The sequence below is a fragment of the Phasianus colchicus genome, chromosome 30, assembly GCF_987193195.1.
Source record: "Phasianus colchicus chromosome 30, bPhaCol1.hap1.1, whole genome shotgun sequence".
NCBI lineage: Eukaryota > Metazoa > Chordata > Aves > Galliformes > Phasianidae > Phasianus > Phasianus colchicus.
This window is the reverse complement of record NC_143465.1, coordinates 3239909-3265585: the sequence shown is the minus strand read 5'-3', so window position 1 is coordinate 3265585 and position 25677 is coordinate 3239909. Positions and strand designations below refer to the sequence as shown.

General features: G+C 48.0%; 5 protein-coding genes and 2 long non-coding RNA genes across 12 annotated transcripts; 4 read left to right on the top strand and 3 right to left on the bottom strand.

Moving 5' to 3' along the window:
- Positions 1 to 1240: 1240 nt before the first annotated feature.
- Positions 1241 to 1630, top strand: LOC116240345 (claw keratin-like). Its single transcript, XM_031610670.2, has one exon. The coding sequence runs from the start codon at positions 1241 to 1243 to the stop codon at positions 1628 to 1630; it is 390 nt and encodes a 129-aa protein (XP_031466530.2).
- A 2356-nt stretch (positions 1631 to 3986) lies between these two features.
- LOC149914360 (claw keratin-like) lies at positions 3987 to 4387 on the bottom strand. Its single transcript, XM_090127384.1, has one exon. The coding sequence runs from the start codon at positions 4374 to 4376 to the stop codon at positions 3987 to 3989; it is 390 nt and encodes a 129-aa protein (XP_089983510.1). The 5' UTR covers positions 4377 to 4387.
- Positions 4388 to 5616: 1229 nt separating this feature from the next.
- Positions 5617 to 5997, top strand: LOC149914359 (claw keratin-like). The gene has a single exon (XM_090127386.1). The coding sequence runs from the start codon at positions 5617 to 5619 to the stop codon at positions 5995 to 5997; it is 381 nt and encodes a 126-aa protein (XP_089983512.1).
- Positions 5998 to 8263: 2266 nt separating this feature from the next.
- On the bottom strand, positions 8264 to 8653 carry LOC116241340 (claw keratin-like). Its single transcript, XM_031611934.2, has one exon. The coding sequence runs from the start codon at positions 8651 to 8653 to the stop codon at positions 8264 to 8266; it is 390 nt and encodes a 129-aa protein (XP_031467794.2).
- Positions 8654 to 10256: 1603 nt separating this feature from the next.
- Positions 10257 to 10646, top strand: LOC149914358 (claw keratin-like). The gene has a single exon (XM_090126931.1). The coding sequence runs from the start codon at positions 10257 to 10259 to the stop codon at positions 10644 to 10646; it is 390 nt and encodes a 129-aa protein (XP_089983057.1).
- A 1861-nt stretch (positions 10647 to 12507) lies between these two features.
- Positions 12508 to 14528, bottom strand: LOC149914357 (uncharacterized). Of its 3 annotated transcripts, none has more exons than XR_016460482.1 (2): positions 13930 to 14081; positions 12508 to 13812 (listed from the first exon to the last, which is right to left on the bottom strand). It is a non-coding gene; the product is annotated as an uncharacterized LOC149914357 (long non-coding RNA). The 3 variants fall into 3 exon arrangements; XR_016460480.1 differs by lacking the exon at positions 13930 to 14081 and adding an exon at positions 14391 to 14528 and having other exon boundaries at positions 12509 to 13812; XR_016460481.1 differs by having other exon boundaries at positions 12509 to 13812; positions 13948 to 14080.
- Positions 14529 to 16677: 2149 nt separating this feature from the next.
- Positions 16678 to 18801, top strand: LOC149914356 (uncharacterized). Of its 4 annotated transcripts, none has more exons than XR_016460490.1 (2): positions 16678 to 16740; positions 18169 to 18801. It is a non-coding gene; the product is annotated as an uncharacterized LOC149914356 (long non-coding RNA). The 4 variants fall into 4 exon arrangements; XR_016460493.1 differs by lacking the exon at positions 16678 to 16740 and adding an exon at positions 17420 to 17497; XR_016460492.1 differs by lacking the exon at positions 16678 to 16740 and adding an exon at positions 17901 to 18051.
- Positions 18802 to 25677: the final 6876 nt, after the last annotated feature.

Here is a 25677-nt window from a genome sequence, read left to right as displayed (position 1 = left end):
GCAAGGAGTCCTGCAAACAGTGAGAAAAGGGATAGTGAGAGCAGTATGGATGGAGGCTGGGAGAGAGTCCTGAGAAGCCTCCGAGAATTGCACTTACCCAGGAGCTGAGGGGAGTCAAATGGAGAAAGCTGGATAGACGACTGTGGAAGTCCTCAGCTCTTTTATACCTATCCCAGACAGCCTGAGGCATAGATGAGAGGGTGGTGGTGGCAGAAGCTCCCGATAATCATGAAATAAAGCCAATATGCATCATGACACATAAGAAGAGATGCGGAGCAATTATTTCCCTTCCCATTGGGTACAGTGAGGGATAATCATACCTTGGGGAACTTGAAGGAGTTCGTATGGTCAGATATCTATACATAATTTCTTCAAAGACAAGGTGCTGCTCTTGCTGACGTGTTATGAACCAATAACACCCAGGATGTTCCAAGTGTGTTGGCAGCTTAACATCCACACAAAAAGAAATCATAGACGGAGATGTACCCTTGGCTGGCAAGTCAGAAATGCCCCATGCTGCACTGGGCAGGGAGCTGGGCAACATTCAGTGATGCTCCTGACTTCCCAACCCAATTCAATCCTACTGTTTGCCAATGAAGGATGGTAGCAGTTGTTTGGGAGCAGTCCCAGCAGGGTGGGATCACTTCATTGCTTTGTCCAAAGTTTACCAGCTCATAAAACAGTGGTAATGAAGGTAATGATAGACATTGTGTTTGTGAGCAGGATTGCAAAGTGCTTTGTCTGCAGGATACCTGTGAGTCTTTCTCATAGATGAAGTTTGGGATTAGGAACACATTGGGGTTTACAGGTGTTGACAGGTCAGCATCAGCAGCGCATGGTCTGTCTTTCATGTAATTCCTTGTAATCACCTGTCCCTCTCATCATCTTCTTGTTCTCCTGGGCATGTTTACACTCCAATTTCTCCACTGATGAGGGTTTTAATTGCTTTGCCTCACTCCTCGAGTGTCATGAGGCATGTTGACTTTATTTAACGATTATCTAGGACTTCTGCCACCTATGACCTCCCATTTATGCCCCAGGCTGTCTGGGATGGGTATAAAAGAGCTGAGCACTTTGCAGTCCTCTATCCAGCTTCCTTTACTTGACTCCCCTCAGCTCCTGGGTAAGTGCAGCTCTCGGAGGCTTCTCAGGGCTCTCTCCGAGCCTCCATCCAAATGGCTTTTCCCGACACTTTTTTCACTGTGGGTGCCCTTTGCAGGACTCCTTGCTTGTGTGGAAGATGTCCTGCTCCAGCCTGTGTGCCCCTGCCTGCGGTGTGGCCGCCCCGGCCCCGCTGGCTGGCAGCTACAACGAGCCCTGCGTGCGCCAGTGCCCCGACTCCACCGTGGTGATCCAACCCCCGGCCACCGTGGTCACCTTCCCCGGGCCCATCCTCAGCTCCTTCCCGCAGAACGCTGCAGTTGGCTCAGCAGGAGTCCCCGCCGTTGGAGCAGGCTTGGGTGGCAGCTTTGGACGTAGTGCCGGCTTTGGGGGCTATGGAGGCCTGGGAGGCTATGGAGGCTCTTATGGCCTTGGGGGCCTTGGGGGCTATGGAGGCTTTGGCAGCTGTGGATACGGTGGCTTCCGCCGAGGTCTTGGGTACCTCAGTGGCAGCTGCGGGCCCTGCTAAGCACCACACTGCCTATGGCCTCTGCTGAAGGAGAGCTCTGCAGAAGCCCCAGCACATCCCCACCTGATGCCGTGACGATGGGCTTACCTTCAGCATCGCTGGACTGCAAACCTTGGATGCCACATGCCTGCATGGGGACCAGCTCTGTCTTTCTTAGTTCTGACTGATCTTTGCTTCTGGACTGGCTTACCCGTGTTAGCACGGCCCAGCTACGGCTGCCTGCTCCTGTCCCTCTGCCTTCTGCAAGATGACAAGGACAGCCTCTGGCCAGGGGCTGCCCTTCTGCCACCTCCCCCCTCCTCCCCTGGACCTGCAATAAAATCTCTCTTACACTGCAGTCTTGACTCCGGTATTTTGTCTTCCTTGTCCTTCCCTAATTGCCCTATATCTCAGAGACTCTGAGTCTGGGCTGCTAGCTGCTCCCACACCACTGCCTCTGGGACATTTGCCAGCTGGGGCTGTGCATTACTGCTGAGGATCACAGTGCACAGGGGGTCCTGCAGAGCCCATTCCACTGAGCCTCCTCGCTTCTGCAACCAGCACAACGACACCTCTGAAACAAACCTCACTTCAGTATGTTAACACGCAATGGATGTCCCACAGAACCTCTTCCGTGAGATCTGCACAACCTGGCCTCTGCATGCCTTCTTTCTCTTTGTTTTCTTGTTATGCCAGTGACGACGCGTAGAGGTCAGAGGAAATGGGCAGACAAGCAGTGCAGGGACAGGGCAGCTGACACCTGCTAACAGTGTCCCTGTCTTCAGATCCTGGAGGGGGACACTGGAGGGGGAAAGGGAATTACCACCCCATCTTCCCAAGGTAGCCCTCACAGCCATGAATGGAGCACAGCCATCCTGTCCCAGAGAGCACCAAGGTCTTGAGTCAGAGTTTGGAGTCCCTCCTCTCCTTACATCCCTTTTTTTCCCCAGACATTATCTGGTTCCACAATCCCAGCACTGTGCACTACTCTTGCACAGAGGCGACTCCTGCCAGAGCAATCAAGGTGGGCAGCTGAGCAGCAGGTTGGTCACTGCTGGGGACCTCAGGAGAACATACTCCATCAGCAACTGGTAGATAGAGAATGGTGAAAAGGCAGCAAATATCAGGAACAGCCATAGCTTTCCTGCACCGGCTGAGTAGAAAATTTTCCTTCCTCCCTTGCCTTTGGCTACACTTCAATTTCTCCCTTCCTTCCCCATCTCTGTGCTGGCTCCTGTGTGAATGTGCTCAGCCCAACCCCATTTTTTGTTTTGCCTCCTGTGGTTTCCCATGTGGGGTGGGGTGAGGGCCCATTGGTGGGAGGTGGTGGCTGGGCCCCATCACGCTGATGTGGAGGGTTATTTGGGTGGCCTCAGTCCAGGAGGTCTGTATGAGATGAAGGGCAGCCAGGGGCCCAGCACTGCAGTCACTCCATGGGGCAGAGTGAAGCATGGCTGTGCTGCCCTGTCAGAGCAATTTTTCACAGCTGCTGTGGATTTGTTTCTGAGCAATGGTGGGGAAAATCAGCGTCCTTGATGCTATATGGAGCGCTGGAAAGAAGTGGAGCAGGAAAGAATCTTGAGAGACTGTAGTCAAGGTTGCTCCTGGACTCTCACCCTCCTTCCTTTGCCTCATGGCATCAGCCGAGTCTCTGGAATTGTTTTTGCCCTTTAGAAGGCTGCACGTCTGTCTGCAGACCTCCCGTCACAAAGGCCAACTACAGGGACACTCAAGAGCAGACACTGAGCTGTGGATGGGGCCAAGAGCTGTTGTTGAGCTGCAGCAGGCAGAAAGCAGGGGCAGAGAAGTGGCTGAGAGTTCTGAGGGAGGAGCAGGTACTGAAGGCACTGTATGGAGCGTGCTTGGGGAAATCTCCTGCTGAAGCTTCTGGTGTCCAGGGCAGGTGAGAGGGGAGGGGGCAGCAGCCACGGAGTTCCTGAGAAGGCTCAGCTGTAAGCTGGCAGCGATGGCCCCTGAGAGCCTTTGCAACTTCAAGGGGAACTTGGGATAGAGGAGGTGTGAAGGAAAACTCAGAGACGGAAACTGTGATGCAAGATAGATTTTATTGCGGGTTCTATGGTTGAGGGAGGTGGCAGAAGGGCAGCCGCTGGCTAGAGGCAGTACCCATCTCCTTGCACAGGACAAAGAGAAAGGAGTGGGCAGCAGGCACATGGCTGTGTCATCACAGAGCTGTGAGTCCTAAAGCAAAGCTGATGTGGAGCAGAGGAAGACAGTGCTGGTCCCCGTGCAGGTACAAGGTGTTCGAGCTCCAGGGCTCAGCGATGCCGAAGGGGAATCCTTCCCCACGACATCAGGTGGGAATGTGCTGAGATATCTCCAGAGCTCTCCTCTGACCAGGGCTGCAGGCATGCTGTGCTTAGCATGGCCCGCAGCTGCCACTGAGGTACCCAAGACCTCGGCGCAAGCCACCAAATCCACAGCTGCCAAAGCCTCCATAGCCCCCAAGGCCCCCAAGGCCATAAGAGCCTCCGTAGCCTCCCAGGCCTCCATAGCCCCCAAAGCCGGCACTACGTCCAAAGCTGCCACCCAAGCCTGCTCCAACGGCGGGGACTCCTGCTGAGCCAACTGCAGCGTTCTGCGGGAAGGAGCTGAGGATGGGCCCGGGGAAGGTGACCACGGTGGCCGGGGGTTGGATCACCACGGTGGAGTCGGGGCACTGGCGCACGCAGGGCTCGTTGTAGCTGTCAGCCAGCGGGGCCGGGGCGGCCACACCGCAGGCAGGGGCACACAGGCTGGAGCAGGACATCTTCCACACAAGCAAGGAGTCCTGCAAAGGGCACCCACAGTGAGGAAAGGGTCGGGGAGAGCCGTATGGATGGAGGCTGGGAGAGAGCCCTGAGAAGCCTCCGAGAGCTGCACTTACCCAGGAGCTGAGGGGAGTCTAGTTGAGGAAGCTGGATAGAGGACTGCAAAGTGCTGAGCTCTTTTATACCCATCCCAGACAGCCCGGGGCATTGACCTGACTGTGGCATTGGCAGAAGCTCCTGATAGTTTTTAAATAAAGCCAACATGCTTCATGACACTTAAGGAGTGAGGCAAAGCAATTAAAACCCTCATCAGTGGAGATATTGGAGTGTAAACATGCCCAGGAGAACAAGAAGATGATGAGAGGGACAGGTGATTACAAGCAATTACATGAAAGACCACACGCTGCTGATGCTGACCTGTCAACACCTGTAAACCCCAATGTGTTCCTAATCCCAAACTTCATCTATGAGAAAGACTCACAGGTATCCTGCAGACAAAGCACTTTGCAATCCTGCTCACAAACACAATGTCTATCATTACCTTCATTACCACTGTTTTATGAGCTGGTAAACTTTGGACAAAGCAATGAAGTGATCCCACCCTGCTGGGACAGCTCCCAGACGACTGCTACCACCCTTCATTGGCAAACAGTAGGATTGAATTGGGTTGGGAAGTCAGGAGCATCACTGAATGTTGCCCAGCTCCCTGCCCAGTGCAGCATGGGGCATTTCTGACTTGCCAGCCAAGGGTACGTCTGAGGCTGTGATTTCTTTTTCTGTGAACGTTAACATGAAAAGGCACAAGGAACACACTGGAGATTATTGGTTCATAACACATCAGCAAGACTCTTATTTCACGTAATTGTGTATAGCCATTTGACCTTCTCATCCCCTTTCAGTTCTCCAAGGCGCATTTTTGTCTCACTGTACCCAATGGGAAGGGAAATAATTGCTCCGCATCTCTCCTTATGTGTCATGATACATATTGGCTTTATTTCATGATTATTGGGAGCTTCTGCCACCACCGCCCCCTCATAAATGCTTCAGGCTGTCTGGGATAGGTATAAAAGAGCTGAGGACTTCCGCAGTCGTCTATCCAGCTTCCTCCATTTGACTCCCCTCAGCTCCTGGGTAAGTGCAGCTCTCAGAGGCTTCTCAGGGCTCTCTCCTAGCCTCCATCCATACGGCTCTCCCCGACCCTTTCCTCGCTGTTTGCAGGACTCCTTGCTTGTGTGGAAGATGTCCTGCTCCAGCCTGTGTGCCCCTGCCTGCGGGGTGGCCGCCCCGGCCCCACTGGCTGACAGCTACAACGAGCCCTGCGTGCGCCAGTGCCCCGACTCCACTGTGGTGATCCAACCCCCGGCCACCGTGGTCACCTTCCCCGGGCCCATCCTCAGCTCCTTCCCGCAGAACTCTGTGGTTGGCTCAGCAGGAGTCCCCGCCGTTGGAGCAGGCTTGGGTGGCAGCTTTGGACGTAGTGCCGGCTTTGGGGGCTATGGAGGCCTGGGAGGCTATGGAGGCTCTTATGGCCTTGGGGGCCTTGGGGGCTTTGGCAGCTGTGGGTACGGTGGCTTGCGCCGAGGTCTTGGATACCTCAGTGGCAGCTGCGGGCCCTGCTAAGCACAGCACTGCCTATGTCCATGGTCAAAGGAGAGCTCTGCAGAAGCCCCAGCACATCCCCACCTGATGCTGTATGGAACGGTTTCCCTTCAGCACCGCTGGACACTAGAGCTTGGACACCTCGTACCTGCACAGGGTCAAGCTCTATCTTTCTTTACTCTGTATGATCTTCACTTCAGGACTGGTTTCCCCATGATGGCACAGCCCAGCACTGACTGTTTGCTCCCATCCTTCTGCCCTCTGCGAGGTGATAGGGAGAGCCTCAGCTCAGGGGCTGCCCATTTTACATCTTCCTCCTCCTCCCATGGACCTACAATAAAAGCTCTCTTGCACTGTAATCTTCACCTTGGTGTTTTATGTTCTTTCTCCTTCCCTACTTCTCCCACATCTCAGAGCCTGCAATTCTGGGCTGCTAGCTACTCCCACAGCACCGTCTCTGAGACATTTGGCAGTTGGGGCTGTGCACTACTGCTGAGGATCACCAGTGCATAGAGGTTCCTGGAGAGCACATCCCATTGAGCCTCCTCCCTTCCCCCAATGGGAATAATGGCACCTCATAAACAAACCTCACTTCAGTATGATAACACTCATTGGATGTGCCACAAACCTCTTCCACACCCTCTTTCCATCCAGGGCTCTCCATGCCTTCTTTCACATCCTTTCTTGCCAGGCCAGTAGTTACACATGGAGGTCAGAGGAAATGGGAAGACAAGCAGTGCATGGACAGGGCTCCTGCCACCTGCTAAGAGTGACCCTATGTTCATAACAGGGAGGGGGCATTGGTGGGGCTAAATGAGGACCCTCCCCATGTTCCCAAGGTTCCACCCTCAGACATGAATGGAGCACAACCATGCTGTCCCAGGGAGCACAAAGGTCTTGAGGCAAAGTTTGGAGTCCCTTCTTGTCTGGTGTCCTTTTCTTCCCCAGGCATCTTCAGATCCCATGATCCAAGCACAAAGTGAAGGTGGGCAGCTGAGAAAAAGGTTGTTCATTGCTGGGACCTCAAGAGAACACATGCCATCAACAAGAAGCATAGGTTTCCTGCACCACTAGAATGGAAAATTGTCCTTCCTCCACTGACCTGGTTTACATCTTTAGTTCTTCCCTCCTTCCTCACCTCTCTGCTGGCTCCTGTGTGATGGGGCTCAGCCAAACCCCATGATTTGCCTCCTGTGGTGTCCCATGGGGTGGCTGCAGGCCCATTGGTGGGAGGTGGTGGCTGGTCCCCATTTCTCTGACGTGGCCAGGTGCTCTGTGGGGCCTAGGTCCAAGAGCGCTGTGTGAGATGAAGGGCAGCAGAGGGCTCAGCACTGCATTCACTGCACAAGGCTGAGTGAAGCAGGGTTGTCCTACTCAGGCAGAGGCATGTGGCCCAAGCTGCTGTGGAATTTCTTGTGAGACAAAGGTGAGTAAAAACTGCCTATGGTAGTGATATGTGGAGCTCTCGGTAGAAGAGGTGTAGGAAGTAATCTTGAGAAGCAAGAGACAAGGTTGCTGAGGGAATCTTAGCCTCCTTTCTTTGCACCATGGCCTCGCAGGATGCTCTGACATGGCCTCTGCCCATTAGGAGGCTGCACTGCCGTCCGTGGACCACACAGCCCAAAAGCCACCTACAGGGACACTCGAGAGTGGGTACTGAGCTCATTGTTATCCACGAGGTCTCCTTGGGCTGCAGCAGGCAGGAACCAGGGGCAGAGGAAAGAGGGAGAGCTCTGAGGGAGGAGCAACTGCAGAAGGCACTGTGTGGGGCCTGGATGGGGTGAGCTCCAACTGGAGCCATAGAGCCAACCAAGGGCAGGTAAGAGGGGAGGGAGCAGTGCCCACAGCGCTCCTGAGATGGCCCACTGGGAGATTCTGGAAATGGCTGCATAGAGTCTGTGCAGCTGCAGTGAGAACTGGGGACACAAGAGGGGTGAAGGAAAACTCAGAGAAGAAAACTGTGATGCAAGAGAGCCTTTATTACAGGTTCAGGGGAAGAGGATGTAGGTGACAGAAGACAGCCCCTTGCCAGAGGCTGTCCCCATCTCCCTGTAGAGCTCAGAGGTAAAAGAGCAGGCAGCCAGCACTGGGCTGCATCATCACAGAGCAGCGAGTCCTGAAGCAAAGATCAAATGGAGCAGAGGAAGACAGTGCTGGTCCCCGTGCAGGTACGAGTTGTCCAGTCTTCACAGTCCAACACTGCCGAAGGGGAGCCGCTCCTCACGTTGGGATGTGCTGAGTCTTCTCCAGAGCTCTCCTTCAACCATGGGCAGCGGTAGTGCTGTGCTTAGCAGGGCCCGCAGCTGCCACTGAGGTACCCGAGACCTCGGCGCAAGCCACCGTATCCACAGCTGCCAAAGCCTCCATAGCCCCCAAGGCCCCCAAGGCCATAAGAGCCTCCATAGCCTCCCAGGCCTCCATAGCCCCCAAAGCCAGCACTACGTCCAAAGCTGCCACCCAAGCCTGCTCCAACGGCGGGGACTCCTGCTGAGCCAACCACAGAGTTCTGCGGGAAGGAGCTGAGGATGGGCCCGGGGAAGGTGACCACGGTGGCCGGGGGTTGGATCACCACGGTGGAGTCGGGGCACTGGCGCACGCAGGGCTCGTTGTAGCTGTCAGCCAGTGGGGCCGGGGTGGCCACCCCACAGGCAGAAGCACACAGGCTGGAGCAGGACATCTTCCACACAAGCAAGGAGTCCTGCAAAGGGCACCCACAGTGAGGAAAGACTCTGGGACACCTTTATGGATGGAGGCTCGGAGAGAGCCCTGAGAAGCCTCCGAGAGCTGCACTTACCCAGGAGGTGAGGGGTGTCAAGTGGAGGAAGCTGGATAGAGGACTGTAAAGCGCTCAGCTCTTTTATACCCATCCCAGACAGCCTGGAGCTTAGATGGGAGGGTGGTGGTGGCAGAAACTCCCACTAATCATGAAACAGGCAACAGGCTTCGTGACACACAAGCAGTGACGTGACGCAATTGTATCTCTGTCCTTTGTGGACTTTGAGGCACAAACATGCTGTGGAGAAGAAGAAGATGGAAGAATTAGATGGCAACATGCAATTATGTGAAATTCCAGATGCTACCGGTCCTCATTTTATGGAACTAGTCAACTCTAATACCTTCCTTATCCTTCATGCGATTGCATCTTCACCTGTAAAATCCAGCATAGCTCCACATTTTTTCAGCATCTTTAGGGAACTAGTGAACAGGAAATGCCCCATGTGTCACAGATGTAATGTTTATGGATGCTCCAGAACTCACACCCCAATTGCCTCCTGGCCCTTACTGGTGTAGGATGATGGTGGACAACTGGGAGTGGTCCCAGGTGGGTGGGATGGCTTCATTTTTTGCCCCCAGTTCCACCACCTCTGTTTACCAGCCCATAAAGTGGAGGTAATGAGAGGTGTGCAGGCAGCGTGCTGCATTGTAAAATGCTTCATCTGCAGGATGCCTCTGACTCTTCAACACAGATGAAGTTTGGGATTAGGAACACTTTGGGGTTTGTTGGTGTTTTGACGTCAGATTCAACAGCATGTGGTCTTTCATGTGACGCTGCATCAGTGTTTAACCCTCCCATCACATTCTTCTTCTCCAGGGCATGTTTGTTACTCTGGGTACCAGTGATGACGGATATAGTTGCCCCGCATCACTCCTTGTGTGTCATGAAGAATGTTGGCTTTATTTCATGATTATCTGGGGCTTCTGCCACTACCGCCCTCAAGTCGATGCTTGGGGATGTCTGGGACAGGTATAAAAGAGCTGAGGGCTTTGCAGTCCACTGTCCACCTTCCTCCACTTGACTCTCCATCTCAGCGTGGTAAGTCTATGCCTTATGTATCTCAGTTTCTTAGCAGTACTTTTGTCAAGTGCTTCTTTGCTGTGGGCTCTAACACTTTCTTCTTAGTGCCTGATAAGTCTGGGAGTGATCATACTTTTTTCAGAAATATGGAAATCATGGATATTTAAACTTTTAGGCACAATGTCCTGAGCTTACCAATGCAATTTTATCCTTTGCACTCTCCATATCTTTCTCACTGCTTTATGTGAGGGAGTTTTACTCCACCCTCCGGCTTAGCTGGGACATAGTCTCACGCAGGAAGAGCAGGTGGTTTACACCAGCATTTCAAGTGAATATTGTACTTTTGCTCTGACTGACTGATATGATGCAGAGCATTTCCTCAGCACTTGCTCCAAATGCAAGAGAGGCACGAAGGACTCGTGTTCCATTTCTATTCTGACCATGGCTTTGCCTACTCTCACAGCTTCATCTCCTGAACCAAAGGATGTCCTGCTCCAGCCTGTGTGCCCCTGCCTGCGGGGTGGCCGCCCCAGCCCCGCTGGCTGACAGCTACAACGAGCCCTGCGTGCGCCAGTGCCCCGACTCCACTGTGGTGATCCAACCCCCGGCCACCGTGGTCACCTTCCCCGGGCCCATCCTCAGCTCCTTCCCGCAGAACGCTGCAGTTGGCTCAGCAGGAGTCCCCGCCGTTGGAGCAGGCTTGGGTGGCAGCTTTGGACGTAGTGCCGGCTTTGGGGGCTATGGAGGCCTGGGAGGCTATGGAGGCTCTTATGGCCTTGGGGGCCTTGGGGGCTTTGGGGGCTTTGGCAGCTGTGGATACGGCAGCTGGGGCCGAGCCTACAGATCCCTCGGGGGCAGCTGTGGGCCCTGCTAAACCCCAAATATCCACACAGTACAGTGCTGCATCTGCTGAGTCTTCACAAATACCTCCTCTTCTCTTCTACCACCAGATGCAGCTTTCCATCCCTCTTACGGCTGTGTCAAAGCAGTTACTTTAAATCACTGTTCCTTGCTTTTTGTACTGTAAAGCCTTTCAAATTTGCAGTTTAGGGCTCAGGGTTTCCATCAGTGCCCCCAGAAGTTCCCCTCTACTTGTGTACAGCAATGCACTGCTCATCCTTGGGTGAGGCTCTCCCCACTCTGACCAACTCTGAGCCTCCTGAACGATGCTAAGAAGAATAATCTCTGGGGTGAAGCCCTGGGTTGAGACTTGCTGCAGCCTCGTGGTTTGCACGATTGCAATTCATTATTTCTGTGTAGTGCTTTTTTCTGTATTACTCTGTACTGCCTTCTCTATTTGCATTAAAGAATCCTGTATTGCATCCACAACTTGGCTTTTGGTTGATTTGTCTGTATTTGCTCTTCTGATGTTCCATGTTGGCTCAAAAGTTTTTGGCAATGAAACTCAAGCCACGTTATTAGAGATCAGAAAGGAGTTTTGAAGGTTCTACACCTGGTTTTTTATGCCCTTGATCTGTAGCATGCGGTAGATGCTAACAAGGTATTAACTTCATTAATATCAAGTGAGATTTTGCCTAAAAATTGTCACTGAATGTATTTGTTACTTTGAAATCGTTTCTTTTACCAGAAATGTGCACTATCCCCAGATTCCTTCATGCTACTTAGTCTGAGAAGTTCAAAGCATTTTTCATTCGCTTTGTGCTCTCAGAGTGTGTTATTACTGCATTAAATGCATACTGCATTCATTAGGCACTTCATTACTGAATAAGAGTCACTTCAAACATGTATACTGAGGCATTTCAACATATGCTTCATCTGGAATGGGGCTTTATAGCCTTCCCTTTTTCATTAAAATGTGTCTCTCTACAAACAGAACCAGGATAGATCCTACAATTATTGGCTTTGTCTTTCCATCATAGAAAGTTGGATTTCTATCTAGTCCTATCTTAAGACTTCTGAGAGATAAAGAAAGGTAGCTAAATGCATTGATTTTGAGGAATTTTCAACCATTTTTTAACCATATTCCCAGTTAAGCCCTGTAGAACAGCCAAGATTCTGTAATGGTGATTATTTCCAGCTAACACCTCTTCTTACTTCATCACTTTAAGACACTCAGTACTTCCCAGATTTTATTTAGTATCATAATAGGAAGTCTCCAGATTTTATTTTGTCATTTTAGATATTGAAACTTTGAAATCATGACCAGCTAGTGCAAAATTGATTCACCTCAATGGCAAGATTCAAGTTGAGGAGCAATCTGTACCATGTTCCAGAAGTAAATGTGTCAGGCATCAAAGTCAGTGCCTTCCCAGAAACAAGCTGTTCAGAAGCCATAAGGAACACCATTATGGATTGTGCTGAAAGCGTAACCCGAGGCTCTTCTTGTGAAGATGTTTGATGATGTTCACACTCATGTGCATGGGTTTACCATAGCACAATTGAGATCCATTCCTCTTTCTCTACTGCCGTCAAAGTGCCTGTGTGTGCCTTCAAAGAAAGGCAATTACGTTCACAATAAAGGTCCGAGGGTTTAATAAGGATTTCAAAGCACTTTGCCTGCTGTTCTCAGCCCAGACTGTTACAGCATCATAGTATTAAGAGGTTACTGATGCTGCCAGTTAGGTACTTCCGTCATGAATAATAGTTATTTGGGGCTTGCGTCAGAGGGATCTCGCCTTAATAACAATTGTGTGATGGTGTAGCCTGGGAACTTCGTGCCAATTCATTGTCATTCAAATGGGGCCTCGCAGTAACACTTGCAAACGCTTGTCTTTATGAGGGCTTAATGAGGTGAATGGAAAGTGTGCAATTCTCTGTAACAAATCAGGTCTCTAAAATGCAGAAAGTGGCTCAGACACTGTCAGCACAAAATCAGCCGAGAAAAAGGGAATTTCTTCCTAATTTCTGGCTCACCCAGCAGTCAAAATAGGTTTGCTTGCATTTGTAAATCACTGAGATGTGGTGCTGGTGGTGTTACCCTCAGTGCCTGTGCGATTGCGATGCTAAGGAAAATGAAGGAAATTTTTCCAAACCTTCCCTAGGAAATTCCACAATGGGTCTTCTCATTTGATGAGGTACTGCTGGGTCATTAATCTGTAAAGTGTTTGCTCATGTGAAAAGATACATAAAAGCTACAGGGCTCAGTAAATCTCAGGAAAACTTATCTGAATATACTGAGCTGGAAACAAAACTGCATACATGTGAGTCAGAAAGCAAAAACCAATGAGGTGCTATAATGCTATAATATTTTAATATGAATAAAGCTCACGATCACAGTCCAACATGACAGAAAAGGTAGAAGCAGAAGGAATACATACAGACATGAATTTATGCTTAAAATCACCTTGTTTTGCTGGTGCCACTGACTATCATATTCAAACTGTTCCACTTTGTTGAGTTCAGTGAGTCAAATCAGATTGGATGATTCACTTTCTCTTTGGTATAGCGTAAAAAGCAGTGAATTCAGAAACATATCTGAATACGAGAGGAAGAGTAGGGCACAGCACTCCAGATTTCACTAATGGAAGAGCTACAAATGAGTTGTCCACACTTGTGTCGTGCCCTGCTTCTCTTACACCACCAGACACTCACAAAGCAAAGGAGACAACAGAGAAGGAAGAAGACAAAACAGAATTTCGGAAGAACATTGAAGTTTTACAGAAACACTGAGCTCCCCAAAACTGCTTTGCATCGCTGTTCTGGACTCAGAGCTTCTGCAAGCACAGCCCATAGATCCAGTCATCAATTCCCAGTCCTCATTTCCCATGAAGTCCTTCTGTGTTTAACAGCTATAGTAGGGGTAGCAGCTTCCGAAGCTGTACCGGCGGGTGTAGCGCGTGGAACAAGGGGAGTAGCAGCGGGAGCTGTAGGAAGGGTAGCAGTCCCGGTAGCCACTCAGCCCCCAGGAGCCGCGGTACCCACACGGGCTCCCGCAGTCGTAGGTGCGGTAGCTGCAGGGGCTCCCGCAGTCGTAGGTGCGGTAGCTGTACACGCTGCCGTAGCTGCACGGGGAGTAGCAGGAATCGTCCCACTGGTTCTGGTAGTAGAAAGTCATCTTGGTGCGGCGGAGGGAGGTGAGCCTGCAACAGCAGAAAGACAAAGCCTGTAAGGCGTTGCTCCTGATACAATCCCAAGCGAATGCTGCAAACGTGCAGGGAGGGAGAGCAAGGCAGAAAACCCAGGCATGCTGTCTGAACCTCCCTCTCCTTGCTTGCCTATTGTTCAGCCCTGAATTGTAATGATGCCTTCCCCATAGCACTCCATCCCGCACAGCTTTCTGAGCTCTCTCACTCAGCCCCACTGCTGCCTGCGCTGAATGGGAACCATCAGGGGATAAGTAGGGGATAAATAGGGATAAAAGGGATAAATTATCAGGGGATAAATAGGATTCTCCTTCATAGCTGTAATGAGGTAAAGACTTTAAGGGAAAAGAGAGCTGTGCACAGAGCTGAAACACTGAAATAGTCTTGAAAACACAGGCAAGACAGACTATCTTAAGTAAAAATAACACTGATGAAATCAAAGTCCTCCCAGTGCATTAATCTGTAGCATCTGCAGCTCAGTGATGGGAAGGGATAGGAGGAAAAGAGGGGAGAGAAGAAGTATCAAACGCCTCTCTTCATTTCCTACTAGCTTTCCTAAACCCATTCTGACTTACCCACTTCTGCAAGGAGGTAAGGCGGGAGAAGTGAATGCAGAGCTGTCAGCAGTGAGGGCTTTTATAGAGCAGCAGTCCCGCCCAGTGCTTGGCCATGCCCCGGATCAGCTCCAATTACCAAACGCATTTTGCTTTCCGCATGACTCCTCTCATTGATATACCAGTTCTCTCCAGGGTTTCTGATTATTGGCCCAGTGCTTTGACACGCAGGATACACCCTTCCGGTTGCTTTCATCTCAAAACTGCAACAATTAAGTCTTGGTATCATCACGCTACATTCACTTGTTTAGCACAGCAATAAACTAAAAGATATGCTAAGACGTCTGGATTGCCAAATAACTTGGTTTTGGATGTCAAGCTTTCAAAATACATTTTAGCCCATGCATTTTTCTTTGCATTTTTTTTTTCAGAGATTCCTGTGGCAGACGTAATCCTTCCATTTCTGGATTTCATAACTTTAATCACAAGCGGAGCAGTGCATTCCTACCAAACCCTTCCGACATTTCCTGTGACTAGCAAATTGGAGAGGCCCTCTCTGTGATCTTTTGGAATAAGCTCCCCACGGAGGTGGTTGAGCCACCATCCCTGGGTATGTTTAAAAACCTCCTGGATGCGGTGCTCAGGGCCATGACTGAGCAGTATGTTGGTAGAGTTGGATTTTTGGGTTGAGGTTGGACTTGGTGATCTTGAAGGTCTTTTCCAACCTGAGCCATTCTATGATTCTGTAACACCACCACACAACAGGATATTGCTGGGCTGATTGATTCAGCTGGAAAATTAGCCTATAAACTTCAGAACGGTATGTGCGTGACGTATTTTTAGGAAAAAAATATTTCAGGGACCCAATTCCAACGCTATGAGTTGCAGCTGTAATAAAGCACAGAACTGGGTAACCCGATAGACGTTTTTAGTAACTGTGTTACATAATATTGGGGCGTTCTCCAGTAACGTGGCATTAATATTTAAATAACAAATCTCTTTGTACAGAGAAATGTTAATAAGTATTAATGAAGGCTTTGATATTCAAAATTTAGAGAAAGGCCTGGAACATCTGTCACGCCTGTCATTATCCTGCCTTTGGATGCATGTAAACAGCCACGTTTGGAGGTGAAGGTCACCGGCAAGGCTGGGATGTTGCAGCTCACCAGGACAAGTTGTGTTCACAGAAGTCAGTGTTATTCACTATCATTAGCAACCTGAAGCCGAACACCTTGCCAACATTACAAAAATGCTGCATTCAACAATCTTTGGCATCTGGAGGGCTTCTCTGGAGTAGTGCAGTTGTTACAGAGATATGTTCTGGTTTGCTTTATTTGATGCTTTTATTGCGTGAATCGTTTTTTCTCATCAGGGTGCAAGCAATAACAAAGCAGATATTTGGGATCCAAGTAAACATGCTTTGCTCGGGCAAGCTCTGCAGAAGGCTGAGTGTGAGCATTTCAAAGCTGGGAAACTCCAAATGTTGATATCTCAGCTTGAATAGATTTATTATTCATTTTAATGTGCCTTCATTTTACTCTTCTCCAAAAGTCTCATCCTCTTATATTGCTCAAAGCCATTTCCACTACTCTCCCACCAAAAGGGATCCCAGCTTCCCCAGAATCATTCTGCTTTGTCTTATAAGGTGGCTCTTCAAGTTTGTTAACAGGAGCTGATGGAGAACAGCAAAGCAAATTGGATTTCCAACAGAATAACCATAACCTTCTTGTAGCTGATCACAATAGCAACTAACACATTTGTCAACATCTGATTGCAGCGAGGTGACACCAGGCATCCCCACCCCTAAAAACTCTTTTCTTGTACTTCTCTTTCTGAGAATTCAAATTAATAATAATAAATAATGTAAATATTCTGGCCTAAAATTGAGATTTTGAAACAAAAGTCCAGAAAAAGAAATACTTTTATGGGCTATTATTTCTGAAGAAAATTAAACTTTCTTTCTTCTCTAAAGAATCCAGAGTCATTGCAAACTTCATTTACTGATATTTGTGCATCCTTCAAAACTGGGGTTATTAATGTCAATCGGTTGTGCTCTCCGTGTCCTTCCTTCCCTTTCCTGTTATAGCTCAGATTTCACCACACCAATTCCTCAAACATAATTGTCCCAGGAAGTCTGAACATGAAAGAAAACTGCAATGCAATGTCATGCTTTTGGAAGCCAAGAACTGACTAATAATCACAAACCAAGAAAAACAATTACATCAACTGAAGGGTGACGCGCGTCAGAAAATTTGTTTTGTGATGAATGTGAGTTTAAAGCACAGTAGGTTTGGTCAGATACGTATATAAAAGGGGGAGAAATTCAGGGCTCTCTACTCGCATCTCCTGGCTTACGTTCTCTTTGAGCTCGGTAAGTGGGACTTACTGCAGTGCTTTTATTGCTGTCTGGATGCTGTCTTTTTGCTATATTGCTGTAAAGAGAGGAGTCAGACTTTGAAAGAGAAGGCTGTGATTTCACATCCATGCAAGTGTAATTCTTGCTTTTAAAAGTGGGACATTGGGACAGTGGCATAAGCTTAGAAATGTTCACCTCCAGCAATGTACTATAAGAAATTTCCTTTTTTATACACCATATAGAAGTGTCTTGGATGTTTTTATTTTGCAATGGGAAGGCATAACATTATTTCAGTTATTTCAGGCAAAATGTTAGCATTTATCCAGGGGATAATTAAGGAGACCAAACAAACTAACAGTTGAGTGCTGCCAGTGTGCGCAAAGGGAAGATTCTCTTCCTGAGGTATACTCAGCAGTGGCTGAGTTTATTCCTGAAACATTGTCTGTTGCCTTCTGGATTTCATGGAAAGATCAGATGCTGGTTTGGGTGAAGAGAGATGAATCCTAGCAGAGCACCAAATCCTCCCACTGTTCAGCGCTGTTTCAAATTGGACTGCTGATTCCAAGAAATGACAACAGAAAAAAGCAATAAGAGTAGGCTAGTATGGTTTGGTTGAAGTTGGACTTGATGATCTTGAAGGTCTTTTCCAACCTGAGCAGTTCTATAATTCTATCATTCTAAATGTTTTTAAGTAGAAAAAGAAGGCACGTACGCACAAAGCAGTGAGCTGGGCAGGCAGAAGCCAGGGCACAGCCTTGAGTGCACATATTTGGTTGGTTGCTGTGCTCCCCTTTCTCTCCTCTCCCCCTTTTCCACACTTCCATGGAGTTTGCTAGAACTACTGAGTAATCTCACAGACCTCAATCTCTTCTTCCCTCCTGCTGCTTCAGGCTCAACTTCCTCCAGGCATTTAATTAATACTTTTTCTCTCCCCTCTTCTCCTCCTATCCCTTCCCATCACTGAGCTGCAGATGCTACAGATTAATGCACTGGGAAGACTTTGATTTCATCAGTGTTATTTATACTTAAGATAGTCTGTCTTGCCTGTGTTTTCAAGACTATTTCAGTGTTTCAGCTCTGTGCACAGCTCTCTTTTCCCTTAAAGTCTTTACCTCATTACAGCTGTGAAGGAGAATCCTATTTATCCCCTGATAATTTATCCCTTTTATCCCTATTTATCCCCTACTTATCCCCTGATGGTTCCCATTCAGCGCAGGCAGCAGTGGGGCTGAGTGAGAGAGCTCAGAAAGCTGTGCGGGATGGAGTGCTATGGGGAAGGCATCATTACAATTCAGGGCTGAACAATAGGCAAGCAAGGAGAGGGAGGTTCAGACAGCATGCCTGGGTTTTCTGCCTTGCTCTCCCTCCCTGCACGTTTGCAGCATTCGCTTGGGATTGTATCAGGAGCAACGCCTTACAGGCTTTGTCTTTCTGCTGTTGCAGGCTCACCTCCCTCCGCCGCACCAAGATGACTTTCTACTACCAGAACCAGTGGGACGATTCCTGCTACTCCCCGTGCAGCTACGGCAGCGTGTACAGCTACCGCACCTACGACTGCGGGAGCCCCTGCAGCTACCGCACCTACGACTGCGGGAGCCCGTGTGGGTACCGCGGCTCCTGGGGGCTGAGTGGCTACCGGGACTGCTACCCTTCCTACAGCTCCCGCTGCTACTCCCCTTGTTCCACGCGCTACACCCGCCGGTACAGCTTCGGAAGCTGCTACCCCTACTATAGCTGTTAAAGGTGAAATAGCAATGCATAGCTCCAGTGAGAATTTGAGCTCCTGAGACAGTTACTGCTGTCAGGAATAGCACTAGAGCGCTTTCACCTCTCTCCAACCTCTTCATGCAATACTGAATAACCTGCATTAGGATCAGCTCTTCCTTCGTAGCTTTTCACCGTGCTCATGCTGCGTGTTTTGGTGCAGAGCTTTTTGCCAGGAGGTGCAGAGCTTGTCCCCAAAGCAAAGCACCTGCTGTGAAGTTTGGAAACTGCACTTACAGAATGTATTCATCTCGGGATGGTCCTCCTTTTCTGCTTATCTGTACTTGCTGTATACATTGCTGCTTCTTCTCATTAAAAGATCTTGCATCATAGCACTGCTTTCTGTGTTTTTTTAATGTGCTGGTTTTCTTTTACTCTTGGCATTACTAATGATGTACCCAAGATTTAGTCAAAAGGAGTCCCTAGCTTTCCAGATCTGCAGGTTTAAGCACCTGTGGAATCCAAGGTGACAGAGGACATATCTGACAACCCAACTTTGTCTCCTTCAGGGCAGTCCTGAAGCTCACATCCATCTTATCTCTACCTATTCCACAAAAGACACCAGAATGCTTTTTTTACCCAAAAAACTAACTTAGAAATGTGAAGACTTAAGACAATTAGGTCAGCAGTTCCTGATTACATCCAGCCCAACCTTTGCTACGTTTGAGGATCCAAAATGCAACCAGAGGGGTGCACAGTGCCCAACTTTATGCTTTTTGCAGCTCTGAAAGTAGAAACAGGAGCACATGGGAGCCCACATCATCTGTTCCCATTGCACAACAAAGTTTGTATATTGCTGTTTCTCCACCAGAAAGGCTTTGCATGCCCAATGCTGCTTGTGCAAGCTGTGAGACACCCCCCTGCCCTGCCAATGCTTCTGTTGGGCACAATCCTTCCCACCCAGTCCATTGGGAAGAACTATTTTACACGAGAGGATGAGAAGAAGACAAATGCTTGCGGTAAGATGAGGCTACGATGGGAAGTTATCCATCCCCATAATTAACAGCAGGGTACATGACAGAGAAGGAGAAGAGCTGCTGCAGGTAAAAGTGATGGTCAGCTCGATGACAAAGGGATGAACTTACCACGATGGTTCCCAGGCTGCAGCGGTTGGTAACCACAAGGAGGCTGAGTCGTGCCAGAGATTTCCAATAGAAGATGTTTTTCCTCCCCTTCTGCAAGAGTTTCAGCCCGGCAGCATGAGCCAACCCGTGGGATGTGGAATTAGGGACTCTGGATGAAGTTCCTATGTGGGTAGGTATTTGGGGAGGGATAGCTGCAGGCTTCCCTGCCTCATTCTACAGTGTATCGGGTGCAACTGATCCCAGCAGAGCAAAGAAGTAAGACACAACCTACATGTTAAGCCAACAGCTCATTCAGGAGGTTGGCAGAGCACAGCAAAGGAGGAAAAGGAAGAAAATGAATCTATGAGCCCAGGGTTAAGAATTTCCCCATGTGGTCCCCGGGGAACACGGGGTAACTTCAGGAAAATGGTTTCAGACAAATAAGCTGCTGAAAAAGGCTGGCTGCATTCACCATGCTGAACTGCTTTATCAACTCCCTTTTAATGAAAATCAGTCTGAAAACGCAAATTGAGGACGTGTTTCCCCCACGTGGCCATGGGCTGAAATTCAGAATCTGAATGTATTTGGTCTTCATTTGAAAGCACCTCTGTTTTGTGCAGAAATCTATTTTGAAACTTGAAGAGAAGTGGTCGGTTCATTTAATGCACTGTGATGTACTCCAGATTAACACGAAGACGATGGAAATGGATTTTCTTTCATTTAGTATTCATAGGATCATAGAACCACCAGGGTTGGAACAGACCTTTGAGATCCAACTGTCCATCCATCACCAATATCTCCCATCCCACTTTGTTCCCAATGTTCAAGTTTAAATTTTATATGCAATGCAAAGAAAAATAAAAAATATTTAAAATTATATGAAATGACACCATGTGTTTTTTTTTAATGAAATCATTAGATTTTTCAATTAATATCATACAGCCAAATCTGTTTTTCATTGGTCCTTTACATACATTAGTTCTGATATAAACTGCTACAGTACTGCTTGGAACAATGCTCCAAATGAAGGAATAACACCAGAAATGTCAGCTGTCTGAGAAATGAAGGTGACAAAAAGCAATTTAAATCTTATGGGGATTAAAACCCTCAAACATGCAATGGTGTCATGAATCAGAGCTCTCAGCTGCTACGTATAAATACACACATACACCGAAATATATATACAGAAAGGAAATAGGAAAATGAATCATGTAGTCCATATTGCACCGTTGTACCTGCTCATACCACGAAGAAAATTATCCAGAATATCATCAGATGATGCAAATGTAAACCAAGTTTTGTTGCAGTCATAATGACAACATATTTAGGCATCAAAATGGTAATATTATGTTATAGAAAATCTTACTGATGCTGTGTTCTGCTTCACCCAACACCACCCTCCCGGAGGAGGCAGAGCATAGCATATAAAGACAAGAGCCTCTTTTTTTCCCTCATCAAATACCTCCTTGGATGACCTTCAATGCAGTGAGCCATGCCTAATTTGCATATTAAATGAGGATAATAACAGGCATTCTGGAAATGCTGAGCCTCATCAAAATTCATGGTATCAATGCTCTTCCAAAACAGTCATTAAATCCTTAATTTAGCTGCGTTTGTATTATTTAATTCTCACAGGTTTGTCAGGAGCTGTGATGTTGTACAACAATCAGCAGAATGGGGATGGGACCTCCTGGGCTGAGCATCTCACGTGGCAGCACCACCACAAATCTCTCACTACTGATTATTCCCTCTCGAGCTTAGCAGAACCCCCATTGCCATAGGGAACTGCAGCACCTCAGCTGCCTTTTTGCACCATTGTAGCTCATTGCAAAGGCACAGACTGGTTGGGCACCTCATTGCAAGCACAGCCTCCTACCACCTTCCCCAGCGACCACTTCCCAACTGCAGGGAAGAACAATTTCCATCCTACCAATATCCCTGGCCCTCCTGCGGGATCCTTCTCTCTCTTTTCCCAACTACATTCCCAATGGAAATCTGGTAGGAAGCCCGGCTACATTCTGCACCACCACGTTCTGCAGTAAGGCTTGCCCCAGTCAATGCTGGGACACCATGAGATGTGGATTTGTGCAAGATTTTCTAAGGATTTCTTAGAAATTCTAGAAGAATATAAACTAAAAAAAAAAAAAAAAAAAAAAGACATTAAGCCTTTAACACATTGCTTGGATGCTCGTTTAATTGATCCCGTTCTCCTCGTAGTGCACATGCCAAATTATAGGCAGGAGAAGAACCTGAAGGAATCAATGGAACGCCTGTCATTAATTGTGACGTAAATGAATCAAACCTCTTGGCAAAGTCTCTAAACACATGCTATAATGTCTTTTTCCACCTCAGGTGTTTCAAGTCACCTTACAATGTGCGGTATCTGCCTCCCTTGTAGGGGCATAATGTGAAAATACATTGACAGGTTCCCCACATCCATGGGCAGCACAGCTCTGCATATCTTCCATCTCATTCCCAGTCCTCCCCTGTGTCCATTCCCAGAAAGCTGTTTGTCCTTAAAAGCTGGGAGATGAAAGAACCCCACGCACTGTAATCACAATTTGTTACCTGAGGAATTTGAAAATTGTCCTAAACGTCGAGGAAAACAATTATAGCAATTGAACTGGTGATTTGCTTCCGATATTTGTTCCATGACTACCGGGCAATGGAAGCGTGCAGAGAACCGCACTGATTTCCATGAGTCCCAGAAATCATATAAAAGTGCTCCCAACCCTGAGCTCCTCACACCACTTCTCTTGGTTTACTCTCCTCGGTGAACTTGGTGAGTGCAGACCTGATTCATTCACTTGGAGTTTCCATTAACATAGAAATTATTCTGTTACTAACATGTTCTGATTTGTAACAAGGGTAGAAATATTGTGTCCTGTACTTTTTTGAGCTGTTACAGTAAAAATAAGAGGGCATTGATGGGAGAACACTGAGAAAAAGGGATTTGGGTATCGTTGGTTCAGCCTTGAAAGGAGTTTTATCTCTATGTATTAGGAAGAAATAGCTCTACTCTGTTCTATTTAAACAGGCAGAGAAAAAATATTTCTGTTTCTTTTGACTTGGTGACAATCAGCACTGGCTGAAATGTTGGATAATGGGCAGAATTGTGCATTAGGCAAAGTAGAAACTGCTGTTTTATGGAAAGATGTTGCAATGATGAATGCAGGCACGTCATGTGAATTGTTCTGCTTGTATCCTCACTAGAACTGGCACATACAGGGCGCATTAACCAAAGTCAGAAATCTGCGTCAGACAGAACAAGGAATAGTTTTTGAGATAAAAAGCAGACAAGGAGATTTTGTGCTCCAAAGAAATCTGTCAGCAGGTCCATCTGGCCGTGGCGATGAGCACCCTGCTCTGGCTGGCTCTGCTGGAGCAGAGATGGGACCAAACCAGGAGCACTGTGCATGAACGTTTCTAAAGAACATTCTGAAAACACAGTGTGGGATTCCTGTCAGCCATCAGGACACCCACATGTGCATGCCCTAAGCTGCAGCAGGGACTGACCTCAGCTGCCCATCCTGGGAGCTCAGACACCAAGCGCTCTCAAACACCTGCATTTGGGTGCCTGCATCTGCAGGCTGCATCTCCTTTAGCCTAAGTCCAACAATACAAGATGTTGCGTTCACATTTTAAGAATAGAGCCTATAGAATAGAAACTGTCTCAGGGTTGAACCTAGACAGGAACGGGATGGATAAAAACGGATGTCAAAAGCACATCCCAAGGCTGAGAGATTTTTTCAGCACCTCTCCAAATCCCCCATCCTCACACCCACAAGCCACTGCTGCTCCCTACAAGCTAAGCTCCCCCCTTCACCTCTTGCTGTTTGCAGGTTTACCTCCCACCTCCTCCACCAAGATGTCCTGCTACTACGTGTGCTGCTCCCCAAGCTACAGGACCGTGAGGACCACCCGCCATACCTACAGCTACTGCCGGCCCTGCTACAGCTCCTGCTACAGCCCCTGCTATTCTTCCTGCTACAGCTCCTACTACAGACCCCGCTATTCCTCCTGCTACAGCTCCTGCTGCAGCCCCTGCTACGTCTCTTACTGCAGCCCCTGCTACACCTCCTACTGCAGCCCCTGCAGCTACCGCAGCTGCTACACCCGCTACTGCTACCCCTCGTACCGCTCCTACAGCTCTGGGTGCTGCTACTGATAAACCCAACCCGACCTGGCTCATCTCAGCGACATGTTCAGCAGTGCTGAGCCCCTCCTGCAGCAGCTGAAGTTACCAAAAATGGGAAGCTTGGCTGCTTTCTAGGATCTCTCAGCACTTCTATATTATTTGCTCTCTTTCCTTCTTCCTGCATTCCTCAGCTATGAGCTCTCTCAATAGTCTCCTGCATTTTAGAACCCTTTGGCAGCGGTGAGAACAACTTGCAGTTCTTTTGGAGCTTCTTCCAGTTGCCTCAGCATTGTTAAAGAACTTCTGCAGCAGGAAAAACTAACCCGGGTCATCTGCATTTTCACTAAGCACTTGCAGCAAGGTGCTGTAGCACTGCGTAATGGAGAAGCATTCTGGCTGTGCCTCCTTTGATCTGGATTTACAAGTACCTTAAGAACGAGCAACACAGCTTCAACAAAAAAGAATGTTCTGTACAGCATAGCATGGTGACTCATCGACTCCAGCATGCCAAAACTATAATCTTTCTGTATCTGTGTCAACTTTTTTTCTTATTGCATTAAAATTCTCTGTGTGAGAAAAAAAATCCAAGTTTCAGTCCTCTTTTGTCAGTCCCTTGGTTATGTGCATATGGGGAGAGCAGTGGCATTCAGGAGGGAATTTCTGCCCCTGAACGCATGCAGAGCAGCTAGCCTAAGGAAATGTGCTGTATTCCTCACTCTAGACCTCAGAAATTTGAGGAATTCCACAATTCCTCTTTTGCCTTTATTAAATGGAACCTATTCCAGATTGAAAGTTAATATATTTTAGCATAATAGAGCTGGGAGTGTCTTCATTATAGTTCTTTAAAATAGAAGACTATGTCCCAGATCTCTATAGAGAATAGATAAAAAATGTTCAGGTGAGTTGAGTAGGCACATTCCTACAGAACAAAATTCAGGTTTTAAACTGGAAGAGGGGAGATTCAGACTAGATATTAGGAAGAAATTCTTTACTGAGAGGGTAGTGAGACACTGGAACTGAGTGCCCAGAGAAGTTATAGATGCTCTCTCCCTGCAAGCATTGAAGGTCAGGTTGGATGGGGTTGTGAGCAACCTGGTCTACTGGGAGTTGTCCCTGCCTATATATAGCAGGGTGTTGGAATTAGATGATCTTAAAGGTCCTTTCCAACCCAAACCATTCTATGAGTCTCTGATTTGATTCCATGAAATGTTCTTCATGCAGATAAGTTTCCAACCCTATTACCATCCATGAGACAAATTGCATTAGCAGCTGGTGGAGTTTAATATAAATATACACCAACTAAATCCAGGGACTAAGAACCTGAAGAGAGAGAACAAAAAATAAAAAGAAGGAAAAAAAAAGGAGGCATCTTTTGAAACAAAGCAGTGCACAGCTCTCATCATCCCTATGGCATTTTGGCAGCTCTTGGCAGCCATAGCCACTGGCCAGGGAAGTGGTGAGGAAAGCACCGTCATCATCCTCACCACACAGCCGCAGTCATTCATTTAAGTCAACCCTCTGCCCATAAAGGTCAATGAAAAAAAAAAAAAAAGTTGGGAAAAGTCAGTCATGATCCAACTGTCTTCCACACTGTGGGTTCTGAGCTCTTTCCCATGACCCTGCAGACAAAAATGCCCTGCTGTCTTACCTTTGGAATCACTGGACATGAACCCCTAATAGATAAAACATGATCTTCTTCCAAAATTAAATCAGGATTACCCATTAAGTAGAGGAGTTTGCAATCACCTGCATGACCACCAAGTTCAACTTCCATGGAAAAAGGGAGAATGGATGGGACAGGCTGAAAAGAGCCTTAAAAAGATCACCAAGTTCAACTTCCATGGGAAAAGGAGCATGGATGTGGCTCCAGTGTACCTGGTGTCACAGGTCACAGCTGCTGAGGAGTCCTGTCCTAATCACATCCCATTAGTCCAAAAGGAGCACCTACTATTTTAAATGAACCACTGGTTTGAAACACACAAAGCT

Bases quoted from the DNA above. Each gene is read 5' to 3' on its own strand.
- LOC149914359 (XM_090127386.1), top strand. From the start codon at position 5,617: ATGTCCTGCTCCAGCCTGTGTGCCCCTGCCTGCGGGGTGGCCGCCCCG.
- LOC116240345 (XM_031610670.2), top strand. From the start codon at position 1,241: ATGTCCTGCTCCAGCCTGTGTGCCCCTGCCTGCGGTGTGGCCGCCCCG.
- LOC149914358 (XM_090126931.1), top strand. From the start codon at position 10,257: ATGTCCTGCTCCAGCCTGTGTGCCCCTGCCTGCGGGGTGGCCGCCCCA.
- LOC149914360 (XM_090127384.1), bottom strand. From the start codon at position 4,376: ATGTCCTGCTCCAGCCTGTGTGCCCCTGCCTGCGGTGTGGCCGCCCCG.
- LOC116241340 (XM_031611934.2), bottom strand. From the start codon at position 8,653: ATGTCCTGCTCCAGCCTGTGTGCTTCTGCCTGTGGGGTGGCCACCCCG.